At 36.1% G+C, this 12,836-nt stretch overlaps 1 protein-coding gene across 1 annotated transcript in view; it reads right to left on the bottom strand.

Moving 5' to 3' along the window:
- Positions 1–12,836, bottom strand: part of LOC139513593 (mucin-3B-like) — a 282,396-nt gene that overhangs the window by 19,076 nt on the left and 250,484 nt on the right. The window contains exons 318-330 of the mRNA XM_071302236.1: positions 12,600–12,803; positions 12,388–12,420; positions 11,657–11,937; positions 11,172–11,331; positions 10,523–10,549; positions 9,033–9,746; positions 6,204–8,693; positions 4,206–5,864; positions 3,878–3,949; positions 3,286–3,318; positions 2,557–2,837; positions 2,073–2,232; positions 1,427–1,453 (exon numbers count right to left, since the gene is read on the bottom strand). Coding sequence (XP_071158337.1) covers positions 1,427–1,453; positions 2,073–2,232; positions 2,557–2,837; positions 3,286–3,318; positions 3,878–3,949; positions 4,206–5,864; positions 6,204–8,693; positions 9,033–9,746; positions 10,523–10,549; positions 11,172–11,331; positions 11,657–11,937; positions 12,388–12,420; positions 12,600–12,803 — 6,141 coding nt within the window. The remainder of the gene's footprint in view (positions 1–1,426; positions 1,454–2,072; positions 2,233–2,556; positions 2,838–3,285; positions 3,319–3,877; positions 3,950–4,205; positions 5,865–6,203; positions 8,694–9,032; positions 9,747–10,522; positions 10,550–11,171; positions 11,332–11,656; positions 11,938–12,387; positions 12,421–12,599; positions 12,804–12,836) is intronic.

Genomic DNA, 12,836 nt, shown 5'->3' with positions numbered 1-12,836 from the left:
TGATGCGTTAAATAAACAGACACAATGAATACAATAGTCAAAATAGGGGTACATCAGTCATCATCGTATAACAATTTTAAAAGGAACAATGTAACAGAACACAAAAACATCTACTATCTACGAACACATTCATTGATTTGAGTGTCTGACGTCAGAAAATTGTATACGTCACATAAATTTTTCGTTCAATGTGCATACAAACGATTTTAAAATTTACATAGGCAATGTTACCATACAGGGTTAAAAAATCAAAAGTATGTAAGAATAAATTTCAGAAATAGACCGAGATTTAAACTAGTCCAAAAGTTATATATAGAATTTATAAGAATCCACAAATAGTTAATTCCACTACGCGATTGAATGATTTTGACGTTTGTGGTTCAATGTATATAGTAATTCATAATAGAAATTTATCATAATGACATATAATAGAACAATATCATACTGACGGGATCTTTTACAGTACAGAGTCACGTTATAAGAACAAAGGAAAATACAAAAAGTCGCATATACAAAACAAACCACAAAAAATGAAAGCCAATACAAACACATTGACGAGATGTATAAGTACCGAGCCACGTCAAACGAATATCACATAAAACCATTCAAAAGTAAAAGTAATATTAATAATAGAACAAAGACAAATGAAAGAACTATAAAACACGTTGTTAAGATGATAAACAACAGTTGATACGGAATATTTATCAACAAGGTCTTGGTACCTTCCGATGAACTTTTTAAAAAAAAAGGACGAGACGTTCTTTGACATAACCCTGGTTCATCAACTTTCTACTCAGACACTGATGACGTTTATGTATTATGCTGCTGTAGTAAATTATTGATATAAGCAATACAAGCAGCAGAAAACAAGAAGAAGACCAGTTTATGTATCACTTTTTGTTCAGATAAATAGAAGAGATACCATAATAAACAAATTATTAGATTAAGGATTAAGTTATATTTTGTAATCATACAGTTTGATTTATGCAACTGCATGAATGTCTTTAGTTAAAATGCCAAGCGTTGTCATCATATTGTAATAAGGTTTATGAAAGGAAACAAAACAAAATACCATATCCCAGGAAAAATTGTTCTTGACGCTAAAGTTTATCCGAACACTCGAGTACAGGCAAGTATCATGACCATGTATTCGAGTATTAATTTTCTGATCTTTTGACCTTCCGTAGTTTTGATATATAATAGTAGAATGTTTCCATTATTTTAGACAATTTTGATTAAGTTCATTTATTGATGTCACTTTCTTTCATTGCTAGTCTTCATAACAAATTTTATTTTCAATTTCTTACTATTTTGTCAATCACATAAATAAAACAAACAAAGATTATTTTACTTTCATGAAGAAAAACAAAATTTGTTCCATTATATTCTGAGCATGAATTAATAAAACATGCAATTCAAAACTGACCTGTAGTTGTTGAAGCTGCACTGGTCACTGAAATAGAGAGACATTTTTCTTTAAGTTAATTAATTCAATAATTTACATTTAACATGATTTTTTCAACATTTATACTATGTATATTAATGTAAATACTTGACGGAATTTTATGTACATTTATCAATAGAAAATTTTGATTACCATACTGATACAAGGGTAAAATGTTTTGTGTATAATTTCCCTTCTTTTTTGGTTGTTTTAATTATCATCCTTGAAGTGATTTCAATATCATATAACATGAACTGTGTAAAATATCTGTACTATATGCTTAGGTCAATGATAACTTGCATTTTTAAAAACTATTATATTTGAAACGTGTCTTTTAAATCTAATGTCACGATAATGTATACAATATCTTAGAAGTCTATTATCATGTTTATTTCATAAAAGTCAAATAAAACCCGGTACATCTTTCTAGAGATCGGATGCGTAAAAGTTATTTTTGTAAGCTCTGTGTTTTCCTAAATCTCACTTCAAAATACAATTATCTGATATATAAAAAAACTCTAAATATTTCGATTATTAAGGAAGGATATGTTCAAACTACTGATTGCTGCTGTTATCTTATTTTTGAGATTTTTTTTCTTAAATTGACCTATATTTATATTAGACTTACTTGTACTTGGTACATAACAGACTCTGAATTTTACATCTGAGACGCTTGGTGTAGATACAATGTTTTCCATCGGTGTTACATTGATGCGCATAGAGTCTGCATCTTCCATATTGAAATTCAATGTGAAGGTTTCTGGCACTTCTTTCGTTTGGTATGTTTCCTACAAATTGAAATCATTCATGTATCATGTAAATTAGACTTGCATGTATGTACGTTTGTAACATATGAAAATTAAATACCTTTACTTTTAATTTTAAAAATGCATGTATGTACGCGACAAAAATTTTTAGTTTGATAAATCTTACATTTTCTTCCAATTTCATTGTAAAGTAAGGACAGTTAAAAGACTTCTCAAATCATTTTAAATAAAAGATAAAATATCATTGTTATTTGGTCAGCAATAATCACTTGTCAGCTTACCATTATTAATACCAAATATACTTAATTTTAGAAAGTAGTTCCAAATTAACGAAAACAAACTTACTGTTTTGTTGCTAATAACCTTTCCTTCTGAGTCAAGTAATTCCACTGTAATCCTCTCAATATTTTGGAGTTTCACCACAATATCGACAAATTCAACGGGATTATTTCTACCATTTACGACATATTCTATACTACTACCGCCAGTAGTTGGAGTCCAGCTACTTGATGATCCTTCAAATGCATTCACTGATTCCTGGCCAACTTTCTCATTAGTGGTTTTGATTTCAAGATCTTTGTCATCTCTGTTTTCATACTTGAAAGTTTTAGGATTTTCACATACTCCTAAATGACAAACAAGTAAAATCTCAACAGTAGGGAGTATGTTATACATCTATTAAGGAATACAATTTTTGATTCAAATGAAATAAAAACAGATTTGTATTTTTGATACCATTTCACTTCACTTCACTCCTGAATGTGTTTTTGTTTTGATTGTTTGTCTGCTATTTAATCCGGAGGAGTTTTGTGTTATAGTCGAAGCGGTTTAATGTTGTTTGTAGTAGATTTGTTTTTTTCTGTTATCCTATGATGTCTTCTAATCCAATATTTTTATTACGATTTGTGAAATGAACATAACACTGTGCCCATCAAACGCATTGTGTCATATATGATATCAGTGTTGTTATGGTGTATATTTTCTATCTTAATGACACTTGTTATTGATTTAACACATTAATAATTTAAGTTTAGGAAAATTTACTGTAATTATTCACTATTAAAATGCACTTACCTATTGGTGTTGTTGTAGTACTTGGTACAGTTACTGAAAAATTAAGGTAGATGTTAGATATTTATGAATTGTAAACTTAAAACTGACAATGATTTACTTTTTTTTTTGAATTACAACCTATGTGATTGAAGACTATTTTAAAATATGTAAATAAAACAAAACAACCGCCTCAATTGTGCATAGACATAGGAATTCTTAAATCAAACATATTTTACACATAATTCATCGTTTTATTGTTTCTCTGCTCTTACGTAGCTTCCCATTATTAGGTTATAAGATAAAATATTTTCAGATAAATAATTTATTGATGTTTTTATCTTTTTTTTATATTAAAAACAACGTCCAAATGCTTTATTACCGTTTTGAAGAATGATACAAAAAAGCAAAACAAATGTCATATCACATTTATTTTATAGTAGTAGAAAACATATGACCATTTGAATGTCAGAACTGGCAAAATGTAAAAAATAATTTCAATTGAATATTATATCGAAACCATAATTGAAATGTCTTAATAATTATACAAGATTAACCATTAACTAAGGTACGTGGATAAAGAACATCGTTTGATTGACACAAATTAGTGTATTACCCGTTGGTGTTGATACAGGTGCTGTTGTTTCAGACGGTACACTAGTAGAAACAGAGCTCGTACTTGTCGTTACTGTAAAAACAAAGAATTGCATCTTATTATGAGTAACAAAGACAATTAACAACCTTTTTGATAGAAAACTACAATGTTTTATTCTGTTTCAAGTCCTTCTTATCATTTTTCTATTATGTTGTATACTATATGATAAAGTCGTGAGATAATTTGAGAATTCTTATGAAAATATTATTTTGATTATATTTTGGTGATAAAAAATAATGGTAATTAAGTTTTATATCATGTATAGTTGTGGTAGGTTGTTATATGGTACCTGGAGTAGGTGTTGCCTGTGATGTACCAACAGTGGTTGTAGTACCTGGAGCAGGTGTAGCCTGTGATGTAGTAACAATGGTTGTTGTACCTAGAGTAGGTGTTGCCTGTGATGTACCGACAGTTGTTGTCCCTGGAGTAGGTGTTGGCTGTGATGTACCAACCGTGGTTGTACCTGGAGTAGGTGTTGGCTGTGATGTACCAACAGTGGTAGTACCTGGAGTAGGTGTTGGCTGTGATGTACCTACAGTTGTTGTACCTAGAGTAAGTGTTGCCTGTGATGTACCGACAGTGGTTGTACCTAGAGTAGGTGTTGGCTGTGATGTACCAACAGTGGTTGTAGTACCTGGAGCAGGTGTAGCCTGTGATGTAGTAACAATGGTTGTTGTACCTAGAGTAGGTGTTGCCTGTGATGTACCGGCAGTTGTTGTACCTGGAGTAGGTGTTGGCTGTGATGTACCAACCGTGGTTGTACCTGGAGTAGGTGTTGGCTGTGATGTACCAACAGTGGTAGTACCTGGAGTAGGTGTTGGCTGTGATGTACCTACAGTTGTTGTACCTAGAGTAGGTGTTGCCTGTGATGTACCGACAGTGGTTGTAGTACCTGGAGTAGGTGTAGCCTGTGGTGTAGTAACAATGGTTGTTGTACCTGGAGTAGGTGTTGCCTGTGATGTACCGACAGTTGTTGTACCTGGAGTAGGTGTTGGCTGTGATGTACCAACAGTGGTTGTACCTGGAGTAGGTGTTGGCTGTGATGTACCAACAGTGGTAGTACCTGGAGTAGGTGTTGGCTGTGATGTACCTACAGTTGTTGTACCTAGAGTAGGTGTTGCCTGTGATGTACCGACAGTGGTTGTAGTACCTGGAGTAGGTGTAGCCTGTGGTGTAGTAACAATGGTTGTTGTACCTGGAGTAGGTGTTGCCTGGGATGTACCGACAGTTGTTGTACCTGGAGTAGGTGTTGGCTGTGATGTACCAACAGTGGTTGTACCTGGAGTAGGTGTTGGCTGTGATGTACCAACAGTGGTAGTACCTGGAGTAGGTGTTGGCTGTGATGTACCGACAGTTGTTGTACCTAGAGTAGGTGTTGCTTGTGATGTACCGACAGTGGTTGTACCTAGAGTAGGTGTTGCCTGTGACGTACCGACAGTGGTTGTAGTACCTGGAGTAGGTGTTGCCTGTGATGTACTGACAGTTGTTGTACCTGGAGTAGGTGTTGGCTGTGATGTACCAACAGTGGTAGTACCTGGAGTAGGTGTTGGCTGTGATGTACCGACAGTTGTTGTACCTAGAGTAGGTGTTGCCTGTGATGTACCGACAGTGGTTGTAGTACCTAGAGTAGGTGTTGCCTGTGATGTACTGACAGTTGTTGTACCTGGAGTAGGTGTTGGCTGTGATGTACCAACAGTGGTTGTAGTACCTGGAGCAGGTGTTGGCTGTGATGTACCGACAATTGTTGTAGTACCTTCAGAAGGTGTTGGCTGTGATGTACCGACAGTGGTTGTTGTACCTGGAGTAGGTGTTGCCTGTGATGTACCAACAGTGGTTGTACCTAGAGTAGTAGTTAGCTGAGATGACACTGACATGGTCGTTGACTGTTGAGTAATACTTGTTGTTGGTGGCATTGGAGGTGTTGTGGGTACGCCTACTGTTGTTTCACCTTGATTAGAATGTGTATTGCAGTCAATAATAAGAAATCAATATTTTAATATCTTATAGCTTTTAATTGACGATAGGACAACTAAGTTTTTTCTGTTGAACCACTGCATATTTATAAAACATGTTATTTTTCATATTTATAATCATTATTGTATTTCTACATTTCGATGACGTTAACACCATGTTTAATGATAACTAAATGATAATTTTGTATCTTCATACATGTTTTATCGTGATGTTTTGGTTTGTTTGATCACTATTGATTAGTATTGATGATCGTATGTCAAATTAATCATAAAACAAATTTAGAAGGACAAATTAGCAAGTGTAAAATAATTACCAGTTGACATAGTGCCTACAGTTGTAGTTCCAACATTTGTTTGGCCTGTTCCAGAAGTTGTACTAACAGCAGTTGTTTTCTGTGTTGCTGCAGTGGTTGGAGACTGTTGTGTAGTACCTGGAGTAGGTGTTGGCTGTGATGTACCGACAGTTGTTGTAGTACCTGGAGTAGGTGTTGGCTGTGATGTACCGACAGTTGTTGTAGTACCTGGAGTAGGTGTTGGCTGTGATGTACCGACAGTGGTTGTAGTACCTGGAGTAGGTGTTGACTGTGATGTACCGACAGTTGTTGTAGACTGTTGTGTGGTACCTGGAGTAGGTGTTACCTGTGTTGTACCGACAGTGGTTGTAGTACCTGGAGTAGGTGTTGGCTGTGATGTACCGACAGAGGTTGTTGTACCTGGAGTAGGTGTTGGCTGTGATGTACCGACAGTTGTTGTAGTACCTGGAGTAGGTGTTGGCTGTGATGTACCGACAGTGGTTGAAGTACCTGGAGTAGGTGTTGACTGTGATGTTACGACAGTTGTTGTAGTACCTGGAGTAGGTGTTACCTGTGATGTACCGACAGTGGATGTAGACTGTTGTGTGGTACCTGGAGTAGGTGTTGCCTGTGGTGTACCGACAGTGGTTGTAGTACCTGGAGTAGGTGTTGGTTCTGATGTACCAACAGTGGTTGTAGGCTGTTGTGTGGTACCTGGAGTAGGTGTTGGTTGTGATGTACCGACATTGGTTGTAGGCTGTTGTGTAGTACCTGGAGTAGGTGTTACCTGTGATGTACCGAGAGTGGTTGTAGGCTGTTGTGTAGTACCTGGAGTAGGTGTTGGCTGTGATATACCGACAGAGGTTGTCGTACCTTGAGTAGGTGTTGTACCGACAGTGGTTGTAGTACCTGGAGTAGGTGTTGGCTGTGAAGTACCTACATATGTTGTTGTACCTGGAGTAGGTGTTGTACCGACAGTGGTTGAAGTACCTGGAGTAGGTGTTGGCTGTGATGTACCGACAGTGGTTGGGGTACCTGGAGTAGGTGTTGGCTGTGATGTACCGACAGTGGTTGTAGTACTTGGAGTAGGTGTTGGCTGTGAAGTTCCGACAGAGGTTGTTGTACCTTGAGTATGTGTTGTACCGACAGTGGTTGTAGTACCTGGAGTAGGTGTTGGCTGTGATGTACCGACAGATGTTGTTGTACCTTGAGTAGGTGTTGGCTGTGATGTACCGACAGTGGTTGTAGTACCGGGAGTAGGTGTTGGCTGTGATGTTACGACAGTTGTTGTAGTACCTGGTGTAGGTGTTACCTGTGATGTACCGACAGTGGTTGTAGACTGTTGTGTGGTACCTGGAGTAGGTGTTGCCTGGGGTGTACCGACAGTGGTTGTAGTACCTGGAGTAGTTGTTGCCTGTGATGTACCGACAGTGGTTGTACCACCTGGAGTAGGTGTTGGCTCTGATGTACCGACAGGGGTTGTAGACTGTTGTGTGGTACCTTGAGTAGGTGTTGCCTGTGGTGTACCGACAGTGGTTGTAGTACCTGGAGTAGGTGTTGGCTCTGATGTACCGACAGTGGTTGTAGGCTGTTGTGTGGTACCAGGAGTAGGTGTTGGTTGTGATGTACCGACAGTGGTTGTAGGCTGTTGTGTAGTACCTGAAGTAGATGTCACCTGTGATGTACCGACAGTGGTTGTAGGCTGTTGTGTAGTACCTGGAGTAGGTGTTGGCTGTGATGTACCGACAGAGGTTGTTGTACCTTGAGTAGGTGTTGTTCCGACAGTGGTTCTAGTACCTGGAGTAGGTGTTGTCTGTGATGTACCTACAGTTGTTGTTGTACCTGGAGTAGGTGTTGGCTGTGATGTACCAACAGTGGTTGTTGTACCTGGAGTAGGTGTTGGCTGTGATGTAACGACAGTTGATGTTGTACCTGGAGTAGGTGTTGGCTGTGATGTACCTACAGAGGTTGTTGTACCTGGAGTAGGTGTTGTCTGTGATGTACCTACAGTTGTTGTTGTACCTGGAGTAGGTGTTGGCTGTGATGTACCAACAGTGGTTGTTGTACCTGGAGTAGGTGTTGGCTGTGATGTAACGACAGTTGTTGTTGTACCTGGTGTAGGTGTTGGCTCTGATGTACCGACAGTGGTTGTTGGCTGTTGTGTTGTACCTGGAGTAGGTGTTACCTGTGATGTTCCGACAGTGGTTGTAGACTGTTGTGTGGTACCTGGAGTAGGTGTTGCCTGTGATGTACCAACAGTGGTTGTAGTACCTGGAGCAGGTGTTGGCTGTGATGTTCCGACAGCTGTTGTAGTACCTTGAGTAGGTGTTGGCTGTGATGTACCGACAGTGGTTGTTGTACCTGGAGTAGGTGTTGCCTGTGATGTACCAACAGTGGTTGTACCTAGAGTAGTACTTGGCTGTGATGTCACTGGCATGGTCGTTGACTGTTGAGTAATACTTGGTGTTGGTGGCATTGGAGGTGTTGTGGGTACGCCTACTGTTGTTTCACCTTGATTAGAATGTGTATTGCAATTAATAATAAGAAATCAATATCTTAATATCTTATAGCTTTTAATTGACGATAGGACAACTAAATTTTGCCTGTTGAACTGCTGCATATTCATAAAACATGTTATTTTTCATATTTATAGTCATTATTGTATTTTATCATTTCGATGACGTTAACATCATGTTAAATAATAACTAAATGATAATTTTGTATCTTCATACATGTTTTATCGTGATGTTTTGGTTTGTTTGATCACTATTGATTAGTATTGATGATCGTATGTCCAATTAATCATAAAACAAATTTAGAAGGACAAATTAGCAAGTGTAAAATAATTACCAGTTGACATAGTGCCAACAGTTGTAGTCCCAACGTTTGTTTGGCCTGTTCCAGAAGTTGTACTAACAGCAGTTGTTTTCTGTGTTGCTGCAGTGGTTGTAGACTGTTGTGTAGTACCTGAAGTAGATGTTGGCTGTGATGTACCGACAGTGGTTGTAGTACTTGGAGTAGGTGTTGGCTGTGATGTACCGACAGAGGTTGTTGTACCTTGAGTAGGTGTTGGCTGTGATGTACCGACAGTTGTTGTAGTACCTGGAGTAGGTGTTGGCTGTGATGTTACGACAGTTGTTGTAGTACTTGGAGTAGGTGTTACCTGTGATGTACCGACAGTGGTTGTAGACTGTTGTGTGGTACCTGGAGTAGGTGTTGCCTGTGGTGTACCGACAGTGGTTGTAGTACCTGGAGTAGGTGTTGGCTCTGATGTACCGACAGTGGTTGTAGGCTGTTGTGTGGTACCTGGAGTAGGTGTTGCCTGTGATGTACCGACAGTGGTTGTAGAACCTGGAGTAGGTGTTGGCTGTGATGTACCGACAGTGGTTGTGGTACCTGGAGTTGGTGTTGGTTGTGATGTACCGACAGTGGTTGTTGGTTGTTGTGTGGTACCTACAGTAGGTGTTGACTGTGATGTTGTTGGTGTTGTTGTGACTGGTGGAGCAGGTGGAGGTTGAGTGGTTGCAGTAGCAGTAGTGGTGGCAGTAGTCACTGTTGTTTTTGCTAATTATCATAAATAATAATTCGACATAATATCACTATATAATTCAGTTACGATTTTCTTATTTGTAACATTAAGGTTGTGGAAATAACGTTTCTTTTCGATCATACATGGAGAAAATGACATTGTAAAAATACACAAACTCGGTCATTTATTATGCTGCTGTAGTAAATTATTGATATAAGTAATACAAGCAGCAGAAAACAAGAAGAAGACTAAGAAATAGCATGATAGTTTATGTATCACTTTTTGTTCAGATAAATAGAAGAGATACCATAATAAACAAATTATTAAATTAAGGATTAAGTTATATTATGTAGTCATACAGTTTGATTTATGCAACTGCATGCATGTATTTAGTTTTAATGCCAAGCGTTGTCATCATATTGAAATAAGGTTTATGAAAGGAAACAAACCAAAACACCATATCCCAGGAAAAATTATTCATGACGCTAAAGTTTATCCGAACACTCGAGTACAGGCAAGTATCATTACCATGTATTCGAGTATTAAATTTCTGATCTTTTGACCTTCCGTAGTTTTGATATATAATAGTAGAGTGTTTCCATTATTTTAGACAATTTTGATTAAGTTCATTTATTGATGTCACTTTCTTGCATTGCTAGTCTTCACAACAAATTTATTTTCAATTTCTTACTATTCTGTCAATCACATAAATAAAAAAAACCAAAGATTATTTTACTTTCATGAAGATAAACAAAATGTGTTCCATTATATTCTGAGCATGAATTAATAAAACATGCAATTCAAAACTGACCTGTAGTTGTTGAAGCTGCACTGGTCACTGAAATAGATAGACATTTTTCTTTAAGTTAATTAATTCAATAATTTACATTTAACATGATTTTTTCAACATTTATACTATGTATATTACTTTAAATACTTGACGGAATTTTATGTACATTTATCAATAGAAAATGTTGATTATCATACTGATACAAGGGTAAAATGTTTTGTGTATAATTTCCCTTCTTTTTTGGTTGTTTTAATTATCATCCTTGTAGTGATTTCAATATCATATAACATGAACTGTGTAAAATATCTGTACTATATGCCTAGGTCAAAGATAACTTGCATTTTTAAAAACTATTATATTTGAAACGTGTCTCTTAAATCTAATGTCATGATAATGTTTACAATACCTTAGAAGTCTATTATCATGTTTATTTCATAAAAGTCAAATAAAACCCGGTACATCTTTCTAGAGTGGGGATGCGTAAAAGTTATTTTTGTAAGCTCTGTGTTTTCCTAAATCTCACTTCAAAATACAATTATCTGATATATAAAAAAAACTCTAAATATTTTGATTATTAAGGAAGGATGTGTTCAAATTACTGATTGCTGCTGTTGTCCTTTTTTTTTGTGATTTATTTTTCTTAAATTAGAAATATTTATATTAGACTTACTTGTACTTGGTACATAACAGACTCTAAATTTTACATCTGAGACGCTTGGTGTAGATACAATGTTTTCCATCGGTGTTACATTGATGCGCATAGAGTCTGCATCTGTCATATTGAAATTCAATGTGAAGGTTTCTGGCACTTCTTTCGTTTGGTATGTTTGCTACAAATTGAAATCATTTATGTATCATGTAAATAATACTGCATGTATGTACGTTTGTAACATATGAAAACTAAATACCTTTAGTTTTAATTTTTTTAAATGCATGTATATACGCGACAAATATTTTTAGTTTTATAAATCTTACATTTTCTTCCAATTTCATTGTAAAGTAAGGACAGTAAAGACACTTCTCAAAATCATTTTAAATAAAAGATAAAATATCATTGTTATTTGATCAACAATAATCACTTGTCAGCTTACCATTATTAATACCAAATATACTTAATTTTAGAAAGTAGTTTCAAATTAACGAAAACAAACTTACTGTTTTGGTGCTCATAACCTTTCCTTCTGAGTCAAGTAATTCCACTGTAATCCTCTCAATATTTTGGAGTTTCACCACAATATCGACAAATGTAACGGGATTATTTCTACCATTTACGATATATTCTATACTACTACCGCCAGTAGTTGGAGTCCAGCTACTTGTTGATCCTTCAAATGCATTCACTGATTCCTGGCCAACTTTCTCATTAGTGGTTTTGATTTCAAGATCTTTGTCATCTCTGTTTTCATACTTGAAAGTTTTGGGATTTTCACATACTCCTAAATGATAAACAAGTAAAATGTCAACAATAGGGAGTATGTTATACATCTATTAAGGAATACAATTTTTGATTCAAATGAAATAAAAAACAGATTTGTATTTTTGATACCATTTCACTTCACTTCACTCCTGAATGTGTTTTTGTTTTGATTGTTTATCTGCTATTTAATCCGGAGGAGTTTGGTGTTGATAGTTGAAGCGGTTTGTTGTTGTTTGTAGTAGATTTGTTTTTTTCTGTTATCCTATGATGTCTTCTAATCCAATATGTTTATGACGATTTGTTAAATGAACATAACACTGTGCCCATCAAACGCGTTGTGTCATATGTGATATCAGTGTTGTTATGGTGTATATTTTCTAGCATAATGACACTTGTTATTGATTTAACACATTAATAATTTAAGTTTAGGAAAATTTACTGTAATTATTCACTATTAAAATGCACTTACCTATTGGTGTCGTTGTAGTACTTGGTACAGTTACTGAAAAATTAAGGTAGATGTTAGATCTTTATGAATAGTAAACTTAAAACTGACAAATAATTTACTTTTTTTTTAATTACAACCTATGTGATTGAAGACGATTTTAAAATATGTAAATAAAACAAAACAAACGCCTCAAATATGCATAGGAATTCTTAAATCAAACATTTTTTACACACCGACAGTGGTTGTTGTAGCTTGAGTAGGTGTTGTACCGACAGTGGTTGTTGTACCTGGAGTAAGTGTTGGCTGTGATGTACCAACAGTGGTTGTACCTGAAGTAGTAGTTGGTTGAGATGACTCCGTCATGGTCGTTGACTGTTGAGTAATACTTGGTGTTGGTGGCATTGGAGGTGTTGTGGGTACGCCTACTGTTGTTTCACCTTGATTGAAGTGTGTATTGCAATTAATATTAA

The sequence above is a fragment of the Mytilus edulis genome, chromosome 2 (genome assembly GCF_963676685.1).
Source record: "Mytilus edulis chromosome 2, xbMytEdul2.2, whole genome shotgun sequence".
Lineage (NCBI taxonomy): Eukaryota > Metazoa > Mollusca > Bivalvia > Mytilida > Mytilidae > Mytilus > Mytilus edulis.
The sequence above is the reverse complement of the archived record's forward strand: the minus strand, read 5'-3'. Positions and strand labels throughout refer to the sequence as shown.